General features: G+C 38.1%; 7 protein-coding genes across 8 annotated transcripts; 4 read left to right on the forward strand and 3 right to left on the reverse strand.

Annotated features, from left to right (window-relative positions):
* Nucleotides 1–236: 236 nt before the first annotated feature.
* Nucleotides 237–1,740, forward strand: J3458_012281 (uncharacterized protein). The gene is made up of 2 exons (XM_066120008.1): nt 237–780; nt 835–1,740. Exons 1-2 carry the CDS (start codon nt 476–478, stop codon nt 1,208–1,210), a joined length of 681 nt encoding a protein of 226 aa, XP_065974954.1. The 5' UTR covers nt 237–475; the 3' UTR covers nt 1,211–1,740.
* Nucleotides 1,741–1,911: 171 nt separating this feature from the next.
* J3458_012282 (uncharacterized protein) lies at nt 1,912–3,665 on the reverse strand. The gene has a single exon (XM_066120009.1). The coding sequence runs from the start codon at nt 3,033–3,035 to the stop codon at nt 2,100–2,102; it is 936 nt and encodes a 311-aa protein (XP_065974955.1). The 5' UTR covers nt 3,036–3,665; the 3' UTR covers nt 1,912–2,099.
* Nucleotides 3,666–3,766: 101 nt separating this feature from the next.
* J3458_012283 (uncharacterized protein) lies at nt 3,767–4,585 on the forward strand (the record flags this gene model as incomplete). The annotated part of the gene is made up of 1 exon (XM_007817533.2): nt 3,767–4,585. One exon carries the CDS (start codon nt 3,767–3,769, stop codon nt 4,583–4,585), a length of 819 nt encoding a protein of 272 aa, XP_007815724.2.
* Nucleotides 4,586–4,972: 387 nt separating this feature from the next.
* Nucleotides 4,973–6,264, forward strand: J3458_012284 (uncharacterized protein; the record flags this gene model as incomplete). The annotated part of the gene is made up of 3 exons (XM_007817532.2): nt 4,973–5,262; nt 5,356–5,629; nt 5,740–6,264. 3 exons carry the CDS (start codon nt 4,973–4,975, stop codon nt 6,262–6,264), a joined length of 1,089 nt encoding a protein of 362 aa, XP_007815723.2.
* Nucleotides 6,265–6,686: 422 nt separating this feature from the next.
* J3458_012285 (uncharacterized protein) lies at nt 6,687–8,144 on the forward strand (the record flags this gene model as incomplete). Its single annotated transcript, XM_007817531.2, has 2 exons — nt 6,687–6,861; nt 6,916–8,144. Exon 2 carries the CDS (start codon nt 7,056–7,058, stop codon nt 8,142–8,144), a length of 1,089 nt encoding a protein of 362 aa, XP_007815722.1. The 5' UTR covers nt 6,687–6,861; nt 6,916–7,055.
* J3458_012286 (uncharacterized protein) lies at nt 7,517–10,341 on the reverse strand. 2 transcript variants are annotated; one of them, XM_066120010.1, is made up of 5 exons: nt 9,964–10,341; nt 9,486–9,847; nt 9,098–9,423; nt 8,764–8,998; nt 7,517–8,702 (listed from the first exon to the last, which is right to left on the reverse strand). In XM_066120010.1, exons 1-5 carry the CDS (start codon nt 10,323–10,325, stop codon nt 8,515–8,517), a joined length of 1,473 nt encoding a protein of 490 aa, XP_065974956.1. In that variant the 5' UTR covers nt 10,326–10,341; the 3' UTR covers nt 7,517–8,514. The 2 variants fall into 2 exon arrangements, with proteins under 2 accessions (XP_065974956.1, XP_065974957.1); XM_066120011.1 differs by having other exon boundaries at nt 9,486–10,341.
* An 11,635-nt stretch (nt 10,342–21,976) lies between these two features.
* On the reverse strand, nt 21,977–22,426 carry J3458_012287 (uncharacterized protein; the record flags this gene model as incomplete). The annotated part of the gene is made up of 1 exon (XM_066120012.1): nt 21,977–22,426. One exon carries the CDS (start codon nt 22,424–22,426, stop codon nt 21,977–21,979), a length of 450 nt encoding a protein of 149 aa, XP_065974958.1.
* Between the last annotated feature and the right edge of the window lie 1,193 nt (nt 22,427–23,619).

Below are 23,619 nucleotides of genomic sequence, written 5' to 3' on the forward strand. Positions count from 1 at the left end.
AGAAGGATAGTTTTTTGTCTCACATCAAAAAGCTAACAAGGCACATTAGGGCTGACTCGGAAAGACATTATACAGAGATGTGTATGAGATGTCAAGATTTGTGGCTTTGCCATGTCGCAAACTCTCCACTGAGGCTTCTTTATGCATCATTCGGATAGCCGCATGTTTCTCTTTTCTTTTTCCCCAGTGGCCCATCTGCCCACCAGCCGATCGACACCACAAGTTCCGATTGTCTGCGTTACCCGTCAGCCACGAAAATGCCCTGGCCATCGACGCAATAACAATGGCACGCCGTTGCCGCCGCTCCCCGCAATGGGTGCGAGGATGAAATAGCAAGCAAGCAAGCAAGGGACTGCGCGTCCCTTGGTGTCTGATGTAATAAATCGGCATCTTTGCACAAGCGGCCATGAGCTTGTAACACCCTTCCTTTAAGACGGAGCTTCAACAACAACATCCCGTTTAGGATAAAATCCGCATGGAAGATCACTTCCAAATTGTCAAGACATGGAGGGGCTACATTTTGGTATCCAGCTGCCTCCTGCCTTCGTCCAGTGCTGAGAGAGCGAGGATATATCCCGACTATTTTGTGGACGACTCGGACACAGCCCGCGATGCAACACCAGTCTCACGGAATCAAGTTGCACAAGAGAGCAAGCAAGATCTACTGGTGCCGAAATCTTATCACCGCGGTTCCATTACGGCAGTACCTTTAGCCGGAGATTTCAGAAACGAAATAAGCCCTCTTGGCACATCCAATGGGTCTCGCTTGGCTGTGGCAAGGTATTCAAAGGCAGACAGTTTAAATATACAGCAATACTGACCGCCTGCTTCTAGTGAGTACTTTGTGGAACCTGATAGGATGGGCCAATCCATGCCGACGATAAATGACGAAACAGTCCACTCGCCAGAATCGCTGCAAATGGCAGCACCATCATGGAAACGAAGCAGTCGAGATTGGGAGTACAGCACTCGAATCAGTTCAGAGGAACCAACATCTTGCACCAACCCTACAAATTTTTCGACGGGCACTCAAGCTGCCCTAGTTACTACTTTGGGCAACAAAGAATGTTGCACAAACGAGAGCCTGTCGGAGCCGGTCCCGACGCCTCCCTTGGCATCCCGACCGAGTCCTTCCCGGCGTCTTGAATCCCGACCCAAGCGAAGGCTGTCTAATGACAGTATAGAAGAGGCAGATGCTGTTGAGTCGTAGCCAAAAAAAAAGAAAAAAAAAAAAAAAGAAAGAGCATGTTTGATGCCGCGATGAAAGATTCTATGAGACAGTGAGGTCGACATTATTAAAAACGGGGTCCGGAGCATGACTTGCTTTCCAACTTGCTGTGCCAAGTGTCTACAAGAGCTTTGAAGTCAGATGCACCATAGGTAATAATGCCTATGAATACGTGACGTCAGGCAGAAAAGTAGCCCAGTCCACGAGATTAATCAACTAGCCAGACAGATATGCGCATGATTTCCTTTTTTAAAGGGGCAAAGGGTCTCATTGACTGAAGATAGAGGAGAGAGACACAGCGTGATTGTTTATCTACGCATTATGCAACGAAATGTGGTGCTTCATGGTCAATATTTCAGCGGAATACATATGAAAATTGGAATTTTTTTCCGTTTCATTCCTAGACCTGGAGTAATGTCAATCGGATCGAATTTGTATCTAATGACCTTCGAATCTGGTTGGTGTAGTAGTAAATATTTCACATATGACATCCGGCCCAAGTTGTAGCGAACGAAGGATACTATGATATTCATGAGACGAGCATAAATCAGATGACTGTGTTCGTAAAGAGAGGCTTCGAAACGTTCTTTCCGCTTCTCTGTTGCTCAGTCCAAGCTCTGAAGAACAAATGTAGAAAGGTGGCGGGAGAGGAGCTGATAAAAGGGCAATATGCCACGTAGTGGGTTGCAGTCATGGTTCTATTTCATCTTCAAAGGGGCCCACCGTTGAATATACGTCCCCTCTACAGCTCCCGGGACTACCTATAACATCCAAATACTCTATTCAGCGAAAACAAAATGTCGGTATACGAGTTCAACCTCGATATCTGCAGGGAAGGTATGTACATCCTAAATCCATCTTCAGTCGCCAGTCATTTCGTCCCTCGTCCATTGCCATTTTGCTCGCTCATATCGCGCCCCCATTGCTCCTGTATCTCCTCCAACAGGCCAGGCGTTGCAAATACATCAATTGCTGTCCCAGCCATGGCCTTGGCAACCCTCATGGCCCGATCAAACGCTCCCCTGGTTCCGGATGCCTTTTCAAAGTCCGGAGTATGTGGCGGTCCCGCTTCGGCACCAGGAGGAATAGCGAAGCTGACATTCATACTCGGCAGAGCATAACTCAAATTTCCCTGGTCTGTACTCGCCTTCACCCACGTGAAATGCCCTGGCGGTGGTAGCGGCGGGTCGGGTTGATCGGGCATGGCCTCCCAGTACTTTCTGTACGACGCCGCAAGTACGCGGTTCGGAAAGTGGTCCTTGTAGCCTGGCACAGCCTCGATCTCGACCCTCGCCCCCGTAGCTTCAGCCCCGGCGTTGAAACAGGCCTCGACCTTCCTCTGCAGCTCCTGCAATCGGGATGAGCTGGCGGCACGGAGCACGGCAACGCCAGCAGCGTGCTCGTGGATGACGTTGGGTTTATTCCCACCGTTTGTGATTTGCAAACCTACAACGTCGTCGGGCCTTGTCTGCTGGCGTAGGACCGAGATAGCGTTGTAGGCGACTATGAGGGCGTCAAGCGCGTTGATCCCCAGCCACGGACTGTTGGCGGCATGGGCTGCGCGGCCGTAGTAGGCAACGTTGAGGTGTGTGAAGGCGGTTGTTCGGACCATCGGGCTGTTGTTCAAAATTCCTGGATGCGAGATGAGTGAGACGTCGACGTCTGCATAGGCGCCTGCCTCGAGGCATTTGATTTTGCCGCCAGCGCCGCCTTCTTCAGCCGGTGTGCCAATAATGATGACCTTGCCGGGGAGGTGGTGGCGGCGCAGCATTCCGGCAGTGGCGAGACCAGCGGCCAGGGACACCATGGCGATGAGATTGTGCCCGCATGCATGACCCAGTTTTGGAAGTGCGTCTACGATGAGTAGTCAGTACTGCGAGTGATATACTCAAGAGAGAGAGCTTCAGAAGGCGCATAGTCGTACCCATCTCGGCGTTGAACGAGACCACTGGGCCAGGCCGGCCGCTGTCATAGACGGCCACCCATGCCGTTTCCAACCCATAAGCTGATCGAGTTACGTGCCAGCCCTGTTGGGACTGAATGAAACTGGTCAATGCATCATGGGCCTTGTACTCCTTGTAGGCGAGCTCGGGGTTGTCGTGGAGGAAGCTGTTCAGGGACCACAGATAAGGTTCCAAGCCACGGATGAAATGGTCGATATCGGGTAAGTACTCGCATGTGGTTTCGGACCACCCTATTTCGTCCCCAGGTCTGGGTACAAGGACAAATCCGTCTTCCATGGCTATAATTCACTCGAGGCTTGGATTTTGAGTCGGCTGTTTCAACTCGTCACAATTCCGCAGTTGAAGTCTAAAAGGCCAAAAGGGTGCGGAAACGTAATCGCTCAATCCCGAGCTGAGTCAGCAGAACTCGTGCAGAGTCGTACCTTCAACTCATCGCCAAAAAAGATTGATCTTTCTATCCCCTGCTCGCCAAGCTAGGAAGGTTCCCGAGGCACTTTTTGCTTCAAAACCGAAAGGCGTGTCGACTTGGAGATTGGTAGCCTGCCTGGTCCACAGCGAGAGAATGCACGAAACAATGTCCGTCAACAAACACAATGTGGCGACTACGTTAAACTACTGGGACGACCCCGGGGATGGCTCCAAGCCGACGCCCATCTTCATCGGCAAGGGGAGAATCAGCAACAAACGGCCGCACAAGGCGTGGGATTTTGTGGTTACCGACATCAGCGGCGACGAGGACCAGTACACGCTCGACAGCCACGGGTTCCAGTACTGCCGCCACAAGAGCCGCGAGGAGGCCTTCACCGACGAGCAGCAGATCCAAAGCACCTACTACCCAGAGTGCGAGCAGCTTCTCAAAGCCATGACGGGGGCTCGGCTTGTCCACGTCTTCAACCACAAGGTGCGGCGTGGCCCAACCCAGTGGCACCACCTGGGCCTGCACAACCTGGCCAACCGCGGGCCCGTCACCAGAACTCACGTCGACCAGTCGTACCATGGTGCCGAGCGGCGGTTGCGCTGGGAGTTCCCCACCGAGGCTGACGAGATGCTCAAGCGGCGGTATCAGATCATCAACGTCTGGAGGCCGATCCAGCCCATCCTCAAGGACCCCATTGCCGTGGCTGACGCCGGCTCCGTGGCCGACTCCGATCTTGTCGGGGCCGAGATGACTGAGGACGACTTTGTCGGCGAGTCGTGGGTCGTCCGCCACAATCCAAGCCACCGGTGGTTTTACAAGCACGGCATGACGCCCGAGGACGTGTTGCTCATCAAGTGCTTCGACTCAGACACGGTCGTGGCCCGCCGGGCGCTGCACTCGGCGTTTGAAGACGCCGCGTACCAGGCGTGCGAGTCTCGGCAAAGCATCGAGGTCAGGTGCCTGGTTTGCTACTGACGTCGGCTCGTGCTCTAGCCTAGGCAGCCAAGGTTGGTTGTTGGTAGGGTGAGGGGGAATGCTACTCTCTCATGGGTGCTTCGTATTCACTTTCTGTTTCATGCGGCTTGCGGGTCTGCGGAAGCGGGGTTGAGCTGATGATATCTCCTGCATTTGGAAGATGGTACGCAATGCACGGGTACGTAGCGGATATCGACCAAGGAACGGGGTAGTAGTACCAAATTATCAGTCCGGAGTTCTTGAGAGCCAAGACGATTAGCGAATACCTCCCCGAGTACCTGTATATAATGCTTGCGTCCCCTTCACTGGCCCTCGCGTCCCAATCCATCAACTCCCACCCGACCGTCGACGCTATCATCAAGTGCCTTGGATCATAAAAGCAGCATCATGGCTCCCGTCCTTGACCCCCCCCAGACCATCGACTGGATGGGCAAGAAGGTGCCCGTCTGGCCTATGCAGACCATCAACTACGGGCTCCTGCTCTCCCAGGATCCTGCCGAGATCGACAAGGTGGTCAACGCTTGCTTGGAGGAGGGCTACTTTTATCTCGACCTCCGGGGCATCGATGGCCGCCGAATGCTTGCCGACCAACAGGAGACGCTCAAGTTAATGAAGCGCTTCTTCGACGCCCCCCTTGAGGCCAAGAACGAGTTTGGCCTCATCTCGTCGCATCTGGGGTGTGTTGCTTCCTCTGTCTTCCCCTGTCCTGCCCCGGGACAGACTCGGGCCGTCGATGACGCATGATTCTGACCAAGCTCTCATCAACCCAGCTATGAGCCCGTGGGCAGCCGCACTGGTGTCGGAGCCGGCACCAAGGATGGCTACGAGATGCTCAAGGTGTCGCGGGACGAGATCCAGCGGGACAGCCCCAAGATCCCGGCGCCCGTCAAGAACAGCGGTGACTTGCAGATCCTCGAGAACGCCATCGGCAGCTGCAACACCGTCACCAAGGTCATCTTGTCGGCGCTGTCCACCGGGCTGCACCTCACCGGTGCCGGGCGCTTCGAGAACTCGCACCGCAACGAGCGGCCCTCGACCACGACTGTGCGTATTCCCTTCTGCCAACTCTTTCTGTTCTCATTGTTCATGATTGTGCTTGTCATATGTATTGCCGCTTAATGCACACCCACCACTTACACCGTCGCGATGACCAGCTGTCCATGATGCACTACCTCCCCTCCGAACTCGCCGGCGAGAACCGCATCGGGCACCAGAAGCACACCGACATCAGCACACTTACTCTCCTCTTCAGCGAGCAGTGGGGCCTGCAGATTCGCCCTCCCGGTGCCTGCGGTGCGCGTGAGATGGGCTTCGTGGCGCCCAAGCCCGGCTGCGCCTTCGTCCACGTGGGCGACTCCCTGCGCTTTGCCAGCGGCATGAAGTTCCAGAGCTGCATACACCGCGTGGTGCCTTTCGATCCTACCGAGCACCGATACTCGATCGCCTATTTCCTGCGCGCCGAGGACGATACCATGTTTGTTGACTCGGAGGGCCGCGCCATCACCGCGGGGCAGTGGCACGACGAGAAGTTCAAGGCCTTTACCGACCCGGAGCTGTGGCAGGCTATGGCGCCCAAGTCGATGATTTTGGGGGGTATGAAGGAGGACGGTGAAGATGAGCCCATTGCTGCGAGGGTGGTAGATGCAACAGCCCAGGCTGCCGTGTCGGCCAAGGCTTAAGTTGAGCCTGGTTTTATGTGTCCGTGAACGATCGATCCCGCACCGCGACTTGTGATTAAAGACCGTAGTCAATAAGAAGCACAAATTCACTCTTTTATGCAAGACGGTAACTCTGCGTCCAGTAAGGGGATCTATACTTGTTGCTGGTTGAGCAAAAGTCGGAAAAGGAAAAGACGGACAGGCAATGAGGCCCTTGTCAAAATTTGCCTACTTGTTCGACGCCATTTTGTCTTTTGTGTTATGGCAGCACCCTCCCCTCGTGACAAGACAGGAATTGTGTCAATTTATTCGCCGGCTCTATTACCGAATAACTAATCACCCACCTCGAGGTCGGCTCAATCCAACAAACCTGACCATTCAGCTCGTAGGGCGCGGATGACGTGGCGCCGACATATCAGCATGTCGGATGAATTAATAAGAATGAATGTTACAGCCGCTCATCCCGCAACAAGCCACGTTCTTGACAGGCACCACTCCTTCAGCTATGCGGCAAACTCAACCATCACTAGCCGCTGGTGTGGATATTGACTCATCTCGGATCGATGAGTGATCTTGAGCGACCGATCACTCATCGCTCCCGAGTGCTCTAGATTTGAGGTAAATTACCTTTCGAGACAGCGACTTTCAATGAAAAATGTTGACGCCTCACAGCGCTGCCAGCTATATAAACGAAGCAACATATCTTGCTCCCACAGCTTTCCAAACAATGTGAACGGGACCCAAGTGGATTTTATCCTAGCCTTCTCCAGAAGAATATCTGCCGAACTAGATACATCCTTCCGCCAATAATAATGGCACCACTTGTCTTCGTGATTGGCGGGACGGGCGCCCAGGGCATTCCTATTATCCAAGGGCTCGTCCAGGACGGCGCATACGCGGTCCGCTTTTTGACCCGAGACGTCAATTCCCAACGATCAAAGCATCTTCTTAGCCTGGGGAACGTGGAGGCTCTGGAGGGAACGTTTACTGATGAAGACGCACTTCGGAGGGGGTTCCGCGGCGCCCGCTATGCATTTGTCAACATTGACGGCTTCAACGCCGGGGAGAAGACGGAGATGTTCTGGGCTATCCGAGCCTACGAGCTGGCGCTCGAGGAGGGAATCGACTTTTTTGTCTACGGAAACCTCGACTACGTCTACAAGAAGAGCGGCTTCGACCCCAAATTCCGGACGGGCCACTACGACGGCAAGGGCCGCATCGCGGAATGGATCCTGCAGCAGAACAGGGACCCGGCCATCTCGAAACGAATGGGCGCGGCAATCTTCACCACGGGCCCATACATCCCCATGGTCCTCGCCGCCGGGACGCCCATGTCGCCGAGGGTCGAGGACCAAGTAGTCACCTGGCGAGTGCCGCTGGGCGACGGCGCCGTGGCCCACGTCGATCTCGACGATTGCGCACACTATGTCCGCTGGCTGTTTGACCACCAGGCGAGGGCCAACGGGATGAACCTCGAGGTTGCCATTGACTTGATTGACTACCGTGACTTGGCGCGGGCCTTTGAGACGGTCACTGGGCATGCTGCGAGGTATATAGACACCAGCCTTGATGAGTATTGGACGAGCGGGCCGATGGGCACTGGCGGCCGACCTGCCGGGTATAATGCTGACCCGGAGGATCCGGCAACGATGAGCTTGCGCGCAAACTTTACTGGTTTCTGGAATATGTGGAAGTATTCGGGTGGCAATGAGGGGGTCATTCGCCGCGACTTTCAACTCCTCGATGAGATTCATCCCAATAGGGTGAAGACGGCTGAGCAGTGGTTCCGGCGGGAGGAGGAGAAGAGCAAGGAATTGGGAACTCCTTCCCTGTGGGAGCGGGCTAACAACCTCAGACCTGTATTGAAGGGTCTGGAGGACGGGCGGGAAGGTCGTCTGTAGATGTGCCGCGAGGGACGAACTGGGGGAAGTTGAGATGGTCTGTAGGTTTGGTGAGAGTTTGTGGAGTAGGGCAGAATGGGCTGTGATCTCTGTTATGAAGAAAATGACATTTGTGTTTCTCTTTATTTGAGCCATTAAGAGTAAATAATTGCGGAAAAGAGGGTGTAATAATAATGTTCGTGTGTATTGTTGAAACAGAAACGTGAAAGCAGACTACTGGTAGCCCTAGTAAGCCTTTGCAACAAACAGCCTATATTCCCGTATGCCAGCATTGACAGTCTAGAGGAAGGACCTCGGAACATGGCACATAGGAGCACTGACGTACGAACGATAGTACTCTGTAGTGTTCTAAGACTGGCGAATTATATTCTTAAATATCGTCGCTAAGCCAAGGGTCGTTCTTCAGCTCCCTAGCCGTTGCGCGATCCTCGGGAAGCCAGCAAAGCATCCTCCGCATAAATTTAAGAAAGCGGTCTGCTTCGTCCTCTGGAATGCAATCGGGCATTTCACTTTGCAAACTTCTTGTATAAGGAACCAACTCGTTACGTACGAATTCACCTAAAGCCTCTTTAGTTGGAGTGCCAGCAAAGGAGGTGGCTAGTAGCCAACATGATCTTACCTTCATTAGTGAAGAATGGGCCTCCGTAAAACTCGGCAGCGTTGCTGCACAATTCGCCGCGAGCATTCCGTACCCTAGGACTCCACTGCCATCGTCGCATGCTCCTCTCGCGTTGTATCATTGTCGGCGGCACAGGGCCAAGTAAGGCGATCATCTCGGCCAGGTGCTCTGCTGGGGAATATGGGTGTGAGTGGCTCTGCTGGAAAGGCCCTTGGCCTGCGAGGAAGTCCCAAACCTATTATAATCAACGACCGCACCGTGGAGTTCGTGGCCCAATCCCTTGGGTGGTTAAGAACAAAGCGGAACGGAACAATTAAACTCGGGAAGCACTTACCATGATGCCAAAGTTCCATATATCGGCGCTATAAGACCATCCCACCCCGAGAATCACCTCTGGGGCGTGGCAATCGTCAGGTTGTATGGGATGAATATGGGGTCCGGGTGTGTCCCCCCGCTGTGCCAGGCCGAAGTCGGTGATCTTGGGGTACATATTCTTCAATCTCTCCTTGCTATCAATGTCTCCAAAGTCATTATGGCACCTGTATACTGTCCGGTTCCCAATCGTCTTTCGGGCCATTGGGTGCTGTATCTGTCCTTGGACAAATTCTTCAATAACAGACTGATCTTCGAAAGTGACCATGATATTGTCGAGCTTTAGATCTGGGGCCGGAGTGAATAAAGTAATTATTTGCAAGGTAAAGATATCAGAGGTGACAGCATACCGGTATGGATGATGTGGCCTTGTTCGTGTAAAAAATCAAGCCCCTCGAGAAGAATCTGGATATATCCCTTTACTAGAGGCATCCATGGACGCGTGGCCTTGTCTTGGCCCATGATACGCCTCCTGAATAGCCAAAGCGGTTCCCTCATGGGTTCAAAAACCAAGGCTAGGTGCGAAGAGCCCGTGGGCGAATCTAGGACGAAACTCTCAATAGCTGTCCCTAAAATGGCACGTCCTCGGTGTTGTGATTTGACCGTGGAGAGGTGGATGGAAATATCCAACTCGTGCGGGCTCTCGTTTTGTACAATATTACGAGTACAAATCTTGATAGCGACAAACTTATTCGACTTTTTCCAGCGGTTCCTAGAAGCCATAGTGTTAGCGACGGATTGGGCGTAAGCGTAGATGAGAACTGAAGAAAATGAAGTCAAATGGTGGGGGAAGATGAAAAAAAAGATAAATGGGAAATGCCAAGTTACCACTCATTATCATTGGCAAGCCAGACAGTGGATGAGGTTCCCCAGCCGAGTTTGGCCAGCAACTCAAATCTGCCATTTAGAACGTCTCCCGGGTTTGCAGGGTAGAAAGCCTCTGGATCATAACGTGGAACGTTCTCCTCATCAACGGGGACTTCCATGGGAAGCGTCTGGGGTACTCGAATTGATTGCGCCGGGGAAGACGACTTCATCCTTCTGAGGACGGATGAGACGAGTGGTCTGAACGGCATATGGAAGAGAAGGCGCGTGCGACTTGCGGAGTAGAATTGAGACCGGTTTCGGCTGGCAGCCAGCAGTCTTTGAATGCAACGAGAGGCCGCAGCCTTTTGCGGCCCAAAGGTCATCTTATGCTGCGTTGGCTGGTGTGTGAAGAAATAAGGATAGCACTTGAGAGAATTGTGGATTGCAAGCGACTAATTATCGGCTAAACGTCGTTACGCTCCGAAGGTGCCACAAGGTTTCAGACATGATATCTGTGTTTTTTTATCTATAGAAACCATTAAGACTCACTAGGTATGTGGCGAATGGTTGTGATAATGCGGCTCGCTTTTGATGCCTTGCTTATTGGTTGATTCGGAAGAAAGCAGCGCATTTTGCACATGCATGAATGTCGAGTGACTTATGCTATAATTGCGTCTGACGAAGAAAAGTCATACCTATCATATACAGAATTAACATGATGTTGTTCTATACGACTGTGATAAGATTATATGTCGTCTCGCCCGCAGGATACTAATACTCCCGCTCTTGGATACGATTGTCTGTTAAATCTAGCTGCGTAGTAGACATTGCAATACCTATCTGAATACTTGCACCATCAATCATCTTTTTGGGTATATATTTTGGGACAAAAACAGGACACTATTCAACTTACTGGATTTCCATTGTTATTTGACCACCATGTCCTGGTCGGGCACCGAACGAAGATGGACGGTGCATCAACTACGTGCTGGAAAGCCTGACACCGCAGCGACTCTGAGTTTGAATGCCAACCAGCCAGTCGAAATTAGACTCACGGACCATGTTACCCCTGACGCTGAAACCGACTGACTGAAACAAAGCTTAAGGAAAGATAATATAGAGACGGTTTGAATATGTTGGCAGGATGGGGGTATTGGGCGATAAAAGGCAGTGTCTTGGGGACACTGTCTATTCCCTTTTTCCGTTATAAAATAACGCGTATTTATCTGCCCTAATCCGGATTAGAATGGTCGGCAACATATTCATTCGATACTTCACCAACCAACCAACAGCATGAGCCAACCAGTCATTGTGTGGACGTGGTTCAGTTCCCAACCAAAACATCAACCAGCACTTGTTCCAGCCTCGCCTTACGCCAGCCCTGTTTACGGACGGCCGCACAATTGAAGACCATGGAGAGAAAGGCCTCGTTACCATTAGCACAGACAGTCATGGTATCCGCCCCTAGCAAAGTTATAGTATTCGGCGAATATACCGCCGTGTTTAATAAGCCCGCTATCGCCGCAGCTATCTCCCTCAGATCTTATCTTCTTATTATGACCCTTTTTAAGTCTTAACGTATTATTAGGTTAAACTTTAAAGATATTAACTTAAACTATACCTAGAAAATAAATACTCTATTATAAAGTACTTTTTATAATTAAAGAAGAAAAAGTTTTATTACTCCCTTATTAACTCCCCTAACTTTAAGTTACTTAAAGCTATTATACCACATGTAAAGAAGGTATCCAAGTATCTCCTAAAAAAGCAGCGAAAAGTGTACGTTTAATTCGTGATCGCCTTCCTTTACCTCTTTCTTTTATTAAGGTTATTAAATAGCTCTAGCTTTATTTACACTCTACGCTCTATTATTTCTGTTAGTGCTAGCCTAGGTAGTAATACTAGTATTTACGTCTAGCGCTGTTTCTTTAAATACGAACGCTTACTAGACCCTATCTAGAGTATTAAAAGTGGTGTAGTTTTATAGTTTTTAGTGAAATTTAATGTAGTGTAATATAGTATAGTTTTACTATACTATATTACATTTTAAAAATTAATGTAATATATAATATTAATTAATTTATAAGCTATTATTAGCTAATCTAAATAATAAGCTAAAATAAAGCTAAATTTACTTACTAATATTAGTATTAATAAGTAAATATTTATTAGCTAAAATAAGCTAAAGATAGGGATTAAAAAACTAATAAAAATAAAATAAAAGAGAATTATAAGGGAATTATATTAAGTAAGTAAGTATTATTTTATATTATTATTATAAGTAAAATATATTAAATATAATAAATTTAAAATTTTCTATTATTTATATATAATGTGTAGTAGCATTTATGCTTATAAGTTAAAGGAAGTTAAATAGTATTATAACGGTAGCTTAGGTTCTAAGGTATAATAGGTCTATTTCTTAGAAAGTAAGTTAGGTTAAATACTATAAAGTAGCTTTTAAGTAGTATTATAATAAGGCTATTAAGAGTATAACTCTTAATAGTAAGACTATTACTTAGATTAATTAATAGAGATTTAAACTACCTAACTATAAGAATACCCCCTTTTTAAGTACTTGTTTATCTCTCTATTATAGTTTTAAATTATTTAAATCGCCTAATAATTCTAATAATCCCGTCTTATTAGATTATTTATATAATTTAATAAGCTATTACGTGACTTAATATCCTTATTAGTTAATAGCTATGCCTACCCTTACTAGTACGGCCTAGCTTCCCGCGTCTTATATAATAACGTTTATAATATAATACCCCTTCTTTATTAGTCTTATTCTTAAGGCTATTAAAGTAGGTTAGCTAGGGGTTTTTAGGTAATTCTCCCTTCTTTATTCTCCTTATATATTATTATATTAACTAATTATATTTTAAGATCTCCCGTTTAATTCTATAAACTTTCTTATAAAATAAATAAGTAAAACGCTTTTCTTAAGTTAATAATTAGGAACCTAATTAATATACCCGCTTATTCCTTTTACTAAGATTAAGGCCTTTAGAATTATAAGGTATTTAACGTGAACTTATCCTATTATTATAAGTGTATTCGTTTAAATAGGTCTTACTATAATATAAATTCTCTTACCTTATAGTAGTTACGTTATATTAATACTTAATACTAGAAAGCTAAGTCTAAACTAGAAGCTACTAAGAAAGAACTTAAAAAGGCGAGTATTAAGGTGCGTTACTTATAAAAATAAAAGAAATTATAGCTTAAGAAAATAATATATACGATTACGCGTAGTATTAATAATATTAAAGAGTTAAAGCATGTAAAACGTAAGAAAGTAAAACGGCTTTAAAAGACTATAAGGGTTCTTTTTACTTCTTTTAAGAATTTAAATTTTACTTTAATTTATTCCTTAAATACTAAGTTTAATATTAAGTTATTAAATAATGTTTAAAAGATTAATTAAAATACGTTTCTTAGAAATAAAACTATTTAAGTAACATTAAGTAGTTTATAAGGTTTTTAACTAGTTCTTAGGTATTTTTAGAGTTTAAATATCCCTTTTATTTAACGAGATAATAGTAATTCTTTATATTCTCTTATACTTTAAGTATTCGTTTAACTTTATATTTATTAGTATCTTTTATTATAATATTTATAGTAATTATAGATTTATCTAGTACTTTCTTTAATAGTAATATATAAAATATAAAATAGATTTTTATTTTATTTGGTAATAATAGTTTATAGTTAGTATTTAAGATTTTTCGTTTAATAAGAAATAGTTTAATCTTCTTTTAGTTAAGTTTATTATTAGATTACTTAGTTTTAATGTTTTTATAAATAAGGTATACTTTATATCTCTTCTTTAAAATTAATACTAATAATCTCTTTTTATTCGCATAGTATTTTATTTAGTTCTATAAAAATATTTATTTTTATTATAAGTATTTCTATATTTCTATTATAATTACTATATACGTTATAACTACTAGCGCGTTTATATTTTATATCGTATATATTTTAATAATAGAGTTAAATCTATAATTTACCTTAAATAATAATATCTTTATATTATTAATCTTAAAGCTATTATAAGCTTATTATACTAGTAGTAGCTATTCTACCTAATTATTCTATTAGTAGTTAATATAGCTTTATAGATATTATTTAAGTATTTAGTTTAAGATTTCTATTTACCTATTTAATTATAAGTGGAATGCTATTAATAAGCTTTATTTAATCTTTATAGTTTTTATAAGGTATTTTTAAAAGTTTAAGGTAAATAATTTATTGCAATTTAATATAAGCTTTATTAGTAATTTATATTATATAATAACTATTTTAAAGAATATATACGCTAAGTTCTTAGTATTACTTAATTTCTTATATAAAATATAATAGGCGTATTTTATAAGTTTATTTATAATAATTAGAATACTATTATAAGCTACTTTTATTATAGGTTCTTTTAACTTTAGTAGTTTAATAATAAAGTCTATTATAATAATTTACTATACTCTTTTAAGTAGTAGTATTAGTTATAGTTTACTATATAATGCGTATTATACTACCTTTACCTTATTATACGTGTTACATTTCTTAATAACTTCTTATATTATTTTTTTACTTTTTAAGAAGTTATATAATCTTTATAATCTATTAATTATCTTTTCTATACCCTAATATTCGTATAATAGGTGCTTATATATTTCTTTAATAAGCTACTCTTAAAGTGTATTAGAAATATACTACCGTTTATTATATAAGAAGATCTTACCTTTCTTAAATAAATACGTTTTCGTTTCTTAATTATTTAAGTAACTATTATTCTTAATATATAATGCGATTTATTATATTTATATTTTATTTAGCTTAACTTATTAGATTATATTAATTTCTTAGGTACCTAATATAAGGTTTTTATTCTTAGTAACGCGTAATAAAAGTGTATTACTTACTTACTTATTTAATTTTAAATTCTCTTTTTAGCTAAGCGCGTTTACTCTTTTATTTTTAAATTCTTTATAGTATATAATCTTAAAGTTATAATTTATAAGGGTTTTATACTATTTAATCTATCGTTTATTTAAATTCTTTATAATTAAGAATAATATAAGATTCTTATAATTAATATAAACCTTAATTTAATGCTTTACTTTTATAAGATAATATCTTTATTCTTTAAAGCACTTAATAATAGCTATAAGTTCTTTATTATAAATTCTATAATTAAGTTTAGGTTTATAAAGTTTCTTTAAGAAGAATATAATTAGGTATAATCTTCCTTAATTATCTTACTATTTAAGCTATTTACCTAGTATAAAGTTTAAGGCGTTTATTTTAAGCTTATAAGGTTTATTTTAATTAAGTACTTTTAATATAGGTTTTAACGTAATTAAATCTTTTATCTTTTAAAATACTATAGCTTTTAGTTTATTCTATTAAAAGCTAACTTCTTTCTTTATTAAGTTTATAAGAGATTATAAAATATCTTTATATTCGCTTAAGAACTTATAATAAAAGTTTATAAATACTATAAATTCTTTAACTTTCTTTAAATTCTTTAATATAAGCTATTTCTTAATAGTTTTAATTTTATTTAAGCTTATTTATATTTCTTTATATATAAGTATATACCTTAAAAAGTGTATAGTATTCTAGTAGAACTAATATTTTAAGGCTTTAATTAAGAGTTTATTATCTTATAGAGTTTATAGTACTTTATATACGTGTTATTTATATTTCTTAAGAGTATTTAAATAAATAAGAATGTTATTAAGATATATAATTATAAATACTCCTAGTTATTTTCGTAAGATCGTATTAATTATTCTTTAAAAGGTTCCTAGTATATTAATAAGCCTAAAAGGTATTACTAAATATTTATAGTATTCTTTATTAGTTTAAAATACTATTATTTACTTATAGCTTTCTTTTATTTATATAAGGTTATAAGCTTCTTTTAAGTTAAGTATAATAAACTATTTAGCTTTTCTAACTTTATCTTTAATTTCTATTATAAGCGGTAATAAGTATTAATTCTTAATTATAATCTTATTTAAGTATTAATAATTAATATATAATTATAGTTTTTTATTCTTCTTTAATACCTATAAAATTAAATATTCTATTAAGGACTTTAATAGTCTTATATATCCCTTTTATAATATATTCTTTAAATACTCCTTAAGCGCCTTATTTTACTTAAGGTTCTAAGAATAAATCTTATTAAACGTTAGTTTAATACTAGGCTAAAGTTTAATCTTATAATCCTAGCGTAAATACTCTAATAGTCCTATTTTTAACTCTCCGTTAAATAGCTTACTATACTTTAAGTATTTCTTAGAAATCTCTATTATCTTAGCTTTTAGCTCTCTAATAATTATATATATTTTTAAAGGCCTATTATAGTTTAAATAAGGTACCCTTTATAGGCTACTCTTAGCTTTATAATTATATTCTAATAAATCCTATTAAAGTTAGTTAGTTCTTTAACTAACTTATAAATTACTTACTTATAACTAGGGTATTCTTAATATAATATTGTATTTTAAGATTACTATAATATTTAATATAACTTAATATTTTATACCTTATATATTAATAAGAAGCTACGTTACTTTTATATTAATTACTTTTTAGCTATACTTTACCGCGATTTCTTTTATAATTATAAGTTAATAAAGCTTATTTTTAAGTGTTTAAGGTAATTATAATCTATTAATAAGATTTAACGAGATAAAATTTTCTTATACTCTACTATTAATTATTACTTAAATCTTTCGTTTTATTATAATTATATTAATTATAAGGTATATTATACTACTAATATTTATAATATATAAAGACTTATTAAATCTTTATTAAGAAATTAGTTTTAATTATAATAATAGCTATTATTTCCTAATTTATTAATCTTATTCTTATATTATTCTTTAGCGCGTTATTCTAAGCGCTATTATTAGCGGTTATTTTCTAATATATTATTAAAGCTTTCTTAGTAATCGCTTAATTTACTATTTATATTAATTAAACTTAAACTAAGCGAGTTACTTATAGTTATATAATTCTCTTTCTTCTTATATTATAAGGTTATAGCTTAAATAATATATACGTTATTCTTAGTATAATATAACTTCTCGTTTAATATCTTTAAATTAGTTTATTATAATTTTAATTGTATTATAAGAGTTATTCTTCTTCTTTTTTATTCTTATAAAAACTATTTACTATCTTACTTACTATTAAGATGCGTATAGTAATTATTATTATAATAAAAGGTTTAATTAAGAAGTTTATATTTAATTTTAGGTTTATCTTTCTTAATTAAATAATTCTCTTTTTCTTAGATTTATTCTAGTAAAGGTTTACTTTTTAGTAAGAGTATTTAATATTTTTAAAAGTTATTAGGTATTAATTAGGTTTTAAATTTCTAATTAATCTTTATTTAAATTAATATTATTTATTAATGTAAAGCTTTCTTTATTACTTATTATACTAAGATTTCGCGTAAGTAAGTCTTTTTAGTTTATAGTATAAAGCTTTTTACCTTTAAAAATTAACTTTTATAGCTTCTTTAAGGCTTTACATTTATTTATAAAGTATCTAATCTTACTATAATTATAATAAGTCTTTCTCTTTTTCTTATTCGTAGCGTTAAGTTTTATAGGTTTAATATAGTACCTATATACTATTAATATTTAATATAGCTTATTACTATTAAATTTATTAAACCTAATATATAATTTAAATTTCCTATAACTTTTTTCGTAATATTACTTATATAAACGATTATTTACTTTAATAACTATTTTAATAAAGTTATTAAATAACTTAAAATAATCTTTTTAATAAATGTTATTCTTTACTTCTTCTTTAAGTCCTTAATAAAAGACTTCTATTTTAGGTTTAATATTATAGTTAAGTTTTACTATAATACGTTTAAATTCCCTAGTATAATAAGCTATAAATCTAGTTTACTTAAGTTAAGTAAGCTATTATATAGCTTCTTTATACTTATTAGGGTTTTTAAATGTAATAAGAAGTTATTTTTTAAAGGTTTTATAATTAAAGAAAATATAAATAACTTTTACTTTAGCTTTAACGCTATATTTAAGATATACGTAAAGGGTTAGCTTCTACTATTCTATTACCTTTTTAGTTAAAAGGTTACTAATATAAAGAATTTATAACTTACGTATTATATAGATTTTTTTATTAACTTATAGGTAAACTTAAGCTTATATAAGAAAGCCTCTTATATTACCCTTATAACTATTATATAATTTAAGCTTAAGGAATTTTAATATATTATTATTATTAATAGAGAATATAAGTATAAAATTTTAAATTACTATAAGTTTCTCTTCTTATACCTTAAGCTTTTCGTAGAGATTATTCTATTAGTTAAAAAGCTATTAATTCTACTTCTTAAGCTTAATAATCTTATTATAAAGGTACTTTATTATCTCCTTAAAGTTAATAGTCTTTTTACTTAAAGTAAATATCTTAGAAGTTATTACTACTTAAAGTTTTAAGGTAACTTATTAAATAGAATTAATTAAAATATAATAATAGCTTAGGTTTTAAGGTATAATAGGTTTATTTCTTAGAAAGTAAGTTAAGTTAAATGCTATAAAGTAGCTTTTAAGTAGTATTATAATAAGGCTATTAAGAGTATAACTCTTAATAGTAAAACTATTACTTAAATTAATTAATAGAGATTTAAATTACTTAATTATAGAAATACCCTCTTCTTAAGTACTTGTTTATCTCTTTATTATAGTCTTAAATCATTTAAATCGCCTAATAATCCTAATAATCCCGTCTTATTAAATTATCTATATAATCTAATAAGCTATTACGTGACCTAATATTCTTATTAGTTAGCAGCTGTGCCTACCCTTACTAGTGCGGCCTAGCTTCCCGCGTCTCGTGTAGTAACGTTCGTAACAAGTATATTTAATCGTAGCTATATTATTAGTATAAGAGAATAGACACACGTATAAGTCTTTAATTTAATAAGTTTTACCTTTATAATTAATTTTATAAGGTCTTTTATTAATATTTTATTAAGTCTTTTAATTAATCTTATATAAGCTTATATTATATAGCTAAATTATTTAAGTTATTTAATTACTTATTTATACTTATAATAAGCTATAGCTTATAATACGTGTAATTAAAATTACTAGTATTTTAAAAGCATTTAATTAATTTATTTAAATTAATTTACTACTTATTTAAGAACCTTATTATTCTTAAGAAGTAAGTTACGGGAATTAAAAAGAGACTAGATCGCAATACCACGTATAAAGTTACAGGTGTGTGTGTGTATCGCGTTTAGGCTAATAAAATAAATATCTTATAAAATAATAATATTTATAGTATTACCTTATAACTTAAATATAAAATATTAAATATTAAAGTTACAAGAAATATATTAAAGTTATAAGAAATATATTAAAGTTATAAATAATATATTAAAGTTATAAATAATATGTTAAAGTTATGAATAAATAATATATTTAAGTTATAAATAATATATTAAAATTATAAATAATATATTAAAATTATAAATAATATATTAGAGTTATAAATAATATATTAAAGTTATAAATAATATATTAAAATTATAAATAATATATTAAAATTATAAATAATATATTAAAGTTATAAATAATATATTAAAGTTATAAATAATATATTAAAGTTATAAATAATATATTAAAGTTATAAATAATATATTTAAATACCTTAAAATTTTTCATATAAAATAATATTTTATACTTTCTTTTTATATATATTATTTCTTATATTATAATAGATTTTATATTTCTTACTTAACTTTTTTATTTTTAAATTTTATTATAAAAAAAGTTTTATTAAAAAAAAGCTTATATAAGTATATTATATATTTAAATAAAGCTAAAAATCACCTGATCTTAAATCTTATAAAATTAGCTTTATAACGCTTTTAATAAGTAAGTTATTAAGCTTTAAATCTCTTATTTTAAAAAAGTAAGTCTTAATTTTTAGCTAAGATTTAACCTATTATAACTCGCTTAATTTATAAGCTATACGTAAAAACACTAATATATTATAAAGAGCTTAATTAGCCTTATTTAAGTATATTAATTATAGCCTTATAAGTCTTATAATTAATATTATATTTATAATTAAAATTTCCCTTTATAATTATATATTACACTATAAATATAGTTATAGTGTAATTAAACTATACTAAAACTATAAAAACTATACTATACTATAAATTACACTAAAAAACTATATGTAGTGTAGTTTTTTTGTTAATGCTCTAAGGTCCCTATCCTAACCAGAGTATTAACAAGAAAACTACATTTTCAATTTTCAAAAAAGCTTAAATAATTAATAATAAATCTAATAAAATACTTAAATTATAATAATAAATGCATGAATTAGCTAATATTATAACCAATTAGCTTATATAAAAAGGTGGGTCCTTCTAGCTTATGATAAGCTTAAAAACTAGATTATATAATTTTCTAAGAACACATTACACTATACTATACTATAAAAACTACATTTTATAGTTTTTACAGTTCTAGGCTTATAAGAGCTTACAAGAAACCAATCTTTTATGTTAGCTTATAGTATAAGATTTATACTATTTATTTGTAAAACTTATAATCTTATAAGTATTTTATTAGATTTAATATAATTTTTTATATTTGAAACTACAAAAACTACAAAACTACAAAACTACACTACAGTTAATGCTCTGAGATTCCTAACTAGCCGCCTAAGAAAGCATAGATGCAGATTAAGCGTATTAGTTGCTAGGCCCTTATTAGCGAGCTGTGTATACACGGAGACCCTAGCGGCGTGGATAATGTAATTTCCGCTAGCGGGAAGGCTATTATTTACTAAAAGAATAGCTCTAAGCCGCTATCTATTAACCCTCTTAATAAATTTCCAAAACTACCGCTTCTTCTTATTAACACTTAATAAGCCTATTTAACAGCTATATAGGTGGATAAAGTAAGAGCTTTAAAGGTAAAACATGCTACGGTAATAGAGTTAATTTTAAATGGGATTAGCTAACTTATAGCGTTTACTTTAGAACTTATTCCCTTTATGGATTTTAAGAGCACTAAAACGGCTAATATAAAACGCTTAGGAATAATAATGCAGATAAATCACGGGTTGCTTGTTTTACTGGGAGTCTCTCACCCACGTCTAGAACGGATTCGCGAGCTCGTAAATTACGCAAATATAGGCTAGACGAAGCTTACGAGTACCAGAGGCGGCGGTTATACCATCACGCTCTTTTAACCGGATACTAAGAGCGAGACAATAAAAGTCCTAGAGAAGAAACTTACCGCAGAGAATTTTTAAATATACGAGACTATTCTAGGCGCTAATAGGGTAGCGGTGCTATAGCCCGCTTTATTTCGAAACGACATGGACGTTAAGGGAGGCTAAGAGATCAATCAGGAACTATTTAAGAGCGCTGTTAGCGCTAAAGGCATCGAGCGATTGGTTGGTGTAGGAAGGCGGGAAGATGGAGAAGGATGGAAATTTTGGACCCGAGCTGTTTGAGTGACTTGGAGATTGGCGTGATGGGTCACGACTTGCTCTGCCGACTGAACGTCCAAGAGACAGCGCCGACGGCCGGGTTCCATGACAGTTACTACTCTCTTTAGATTTTGTTAAAAAAAAGATCCATGTTTACCGACTGAGGCAAATGAAAAAGAGCGTGCCTTCGTATTGTTTACGAAGTAGCAAATTAATGGGTTCTGCAGGGGCATGCGCCGAGGGTGTCGGATGTGTCACCTGCTTCCAAGGCCGAGCATGAAGTGTTTTGCATTGCGTTGTGCAGGAAGAGAGGTTTAATAATTTCCAGCAACTTAGACTTGTAATAATATAACACATAAGACTAGAAAACTTTTTCTACACGGGACCGGCTTACTCCAACTGGAAGCAGAGTGATTCAAGCTTTGCACTGGGCGCACAGAATCAGCAATACTATAAACCTTGTCGGCCGGATTAGTCGACTAGTACAAATTCGCCTCCGTCAGCTTCATTCCATCGAGCCATTGGCTCTTGGCAGTGTACATAAAACGCTTGTGAGACGCATTCTCCTTGATTGTCTGCGCGATCTTGTTCTCGACTTCGCAATGACCAAGCGAACGGCCGCCAACATCAAAGGTGCAGTTCTGAGCACAAGAACGCTGAACCGGGACTGATTATAGTCGCGATCGATGAACTGGATTTCACAGTAGTCGCCTGTAGTATCGCCAACACAGAGAGTAAGGGTGAGGCTGTGGCTCAGATCTGGTTCGAACATTGCGCCCACGGTGGACTTGACGGCGGCGTAGTAGTCATTCAAAGTACCGTACCACTTTGGATCTCCTTCCGAGGCTGCAAGGGCAAGGCTGATATTGTCCACCGTCATGGCACTCAGGTCTTTTTCTGCGTCACAAGCCTTCCACCCGTTGATGCAAAAGATCCTATACGGGCCGAGCTCCATTGTCGTAGTGCCTAGATGCATTAGTTGTCAAAATGAAAATCCGAGACTCCATCAGGAGTCACAGTCTCCCAGTTGGTCTCACCGGTGTACAAGACTGGGCCGTTGGTGCTTCCGTCCGCGGTTACAGTCCATTGCCAACAGGCGTGGAAAATGTCGCCGATTTCGAACCCGGTAGGACGAAGATAGTTATCCCTTCATTGACAGCGTTTTTGCTAAAGTCGAGCTTACCACGGTGGATATGCATGATGAAGACTCAGAGAACTGAATAGTTGCAGATTCAAAATCAAGTGTAGAGTGCAGGAGCATACCATACTAGTCAAAGAATAAGAGTGTTGGCAAAGACCGGTCGGGGCCATGATCCTCATTTTACTCCTCAACAGTGAATGAGATTTTAATGTTGGGCACAGATGAAGCGCTGCCTATCCATAAAGTTGGCCTTATTCTAAGCAGTGCGGTTATTGCAGCAAACCTCCCTTTAAGTGGACTGTAACCCATTCCCAAAGAGTTCGCAAGTTCGGTGCATAACGTGCCACTCCACAACATTGTCAGCCCCCCATTTTCGTTATATCCAGGGCTCTATTATAACACATTGAAATTAAGGCATTTTTTAACGAAAAGGGCATATATTAGCTATTTACAGCTAGAACAAAAATTCCATATTAGACTGATTTATACCTGTAATTTTAAGGGTATCTTCTTTAATTGTGTAGCCGTAACGTTCTTTATAAAGAGCTATTATATAGTTAGCTTTAGCTTTAACTTTAATAATATTAAAGATAATAGTAAAGGCTTAATTAGGGTCTTTTTTAATAGCCTTTTAGCTAGTAAGCTTTAAAGCGTTAAATTTAACTTTAAGATATTTATTTTTAGCGAATAAGGTTATAATAAGGCTATTCTTTTAATTAAAGCTATAATTAGCCTTTAAGGCTAGGGTTTAATATCCGTAATTAATGCTATTAAAATTATAGCGTAATATATTTACTTAAGCTTAAATCTCTTTACTATTATAAGGCGTTTATTAAACCTATTATTTATTAATTTTCTGCTTTTTTAGTATTATAAGCTTATTTTCGCTATTATCTTTAATAATAGATTAAAGAGCTCTTTTAATATTAATAGGAAAAATACTAGTAGCTTAAAATTTAGCTTAAATATTTATTATTATAAAGGCCTTTTTAAAAGCTTTCTCGTAG

This window comes from Metarhizium acridum (assembly GCF_019434415.1).
Source record: "Metarhizium acridum strain ARSEF 324 chromosome Unknown scaffold_255, whole genome shotgun sequence".
NCBI lineage: Eukaryota > Fungi > Ascomycota > Sordariomycetes > Hypocreales > Clavicipitaceae > Metarhizium > Metarhizium acridum.

Excerpts from the sequence above, each read along its gene's own strand:
- J3458_012281 (XM_066120008.1), top strand. The coding sequence starts at position 476 with ATGGAAGATCACTTCCAAATTGTCAAGACATGGAGGGGCTACATTTTG. Across the intron at positions 781-834 it reads TCTCGCTTGGCTGTGGCAAG|TGAGTACTTTGTGGAACCTG; the intron begins GTATTCAAAGGC and ends GCCTGCTTCTAG.
- J3458_012282 (XM_066120009.1), bottom strand. The coding sequence starts at position 3,035 with ATGGTGTCCCTGGCCGCTGGTCTCGCCACTGCCGGAATGCTGCGCCGC.
- J3458_012286 (XM_066120010.1), bottom strand. The coding sequence starts at position 10,325 with ATGACCTTTGGGCCGCAAAAGGCTGCGGCCTCTCGTTGCATTCAAAGA. Across the intron at positions 9,848-9,963 it reads CTTGCCAATGATAATGAGTG|GAACCGCTGGAAAAAGTCGA; the intron begins GTAACTTGGCAT and ends TATGGCTTCTAG. Across the intron at positions 9,424-9,485 it reads AGGCCACATCATCCATACCG|ATCTAAAGCTCGACAATATC; the intron begins GTATGCTGTCAC and ends CTCCGGCCCCAG.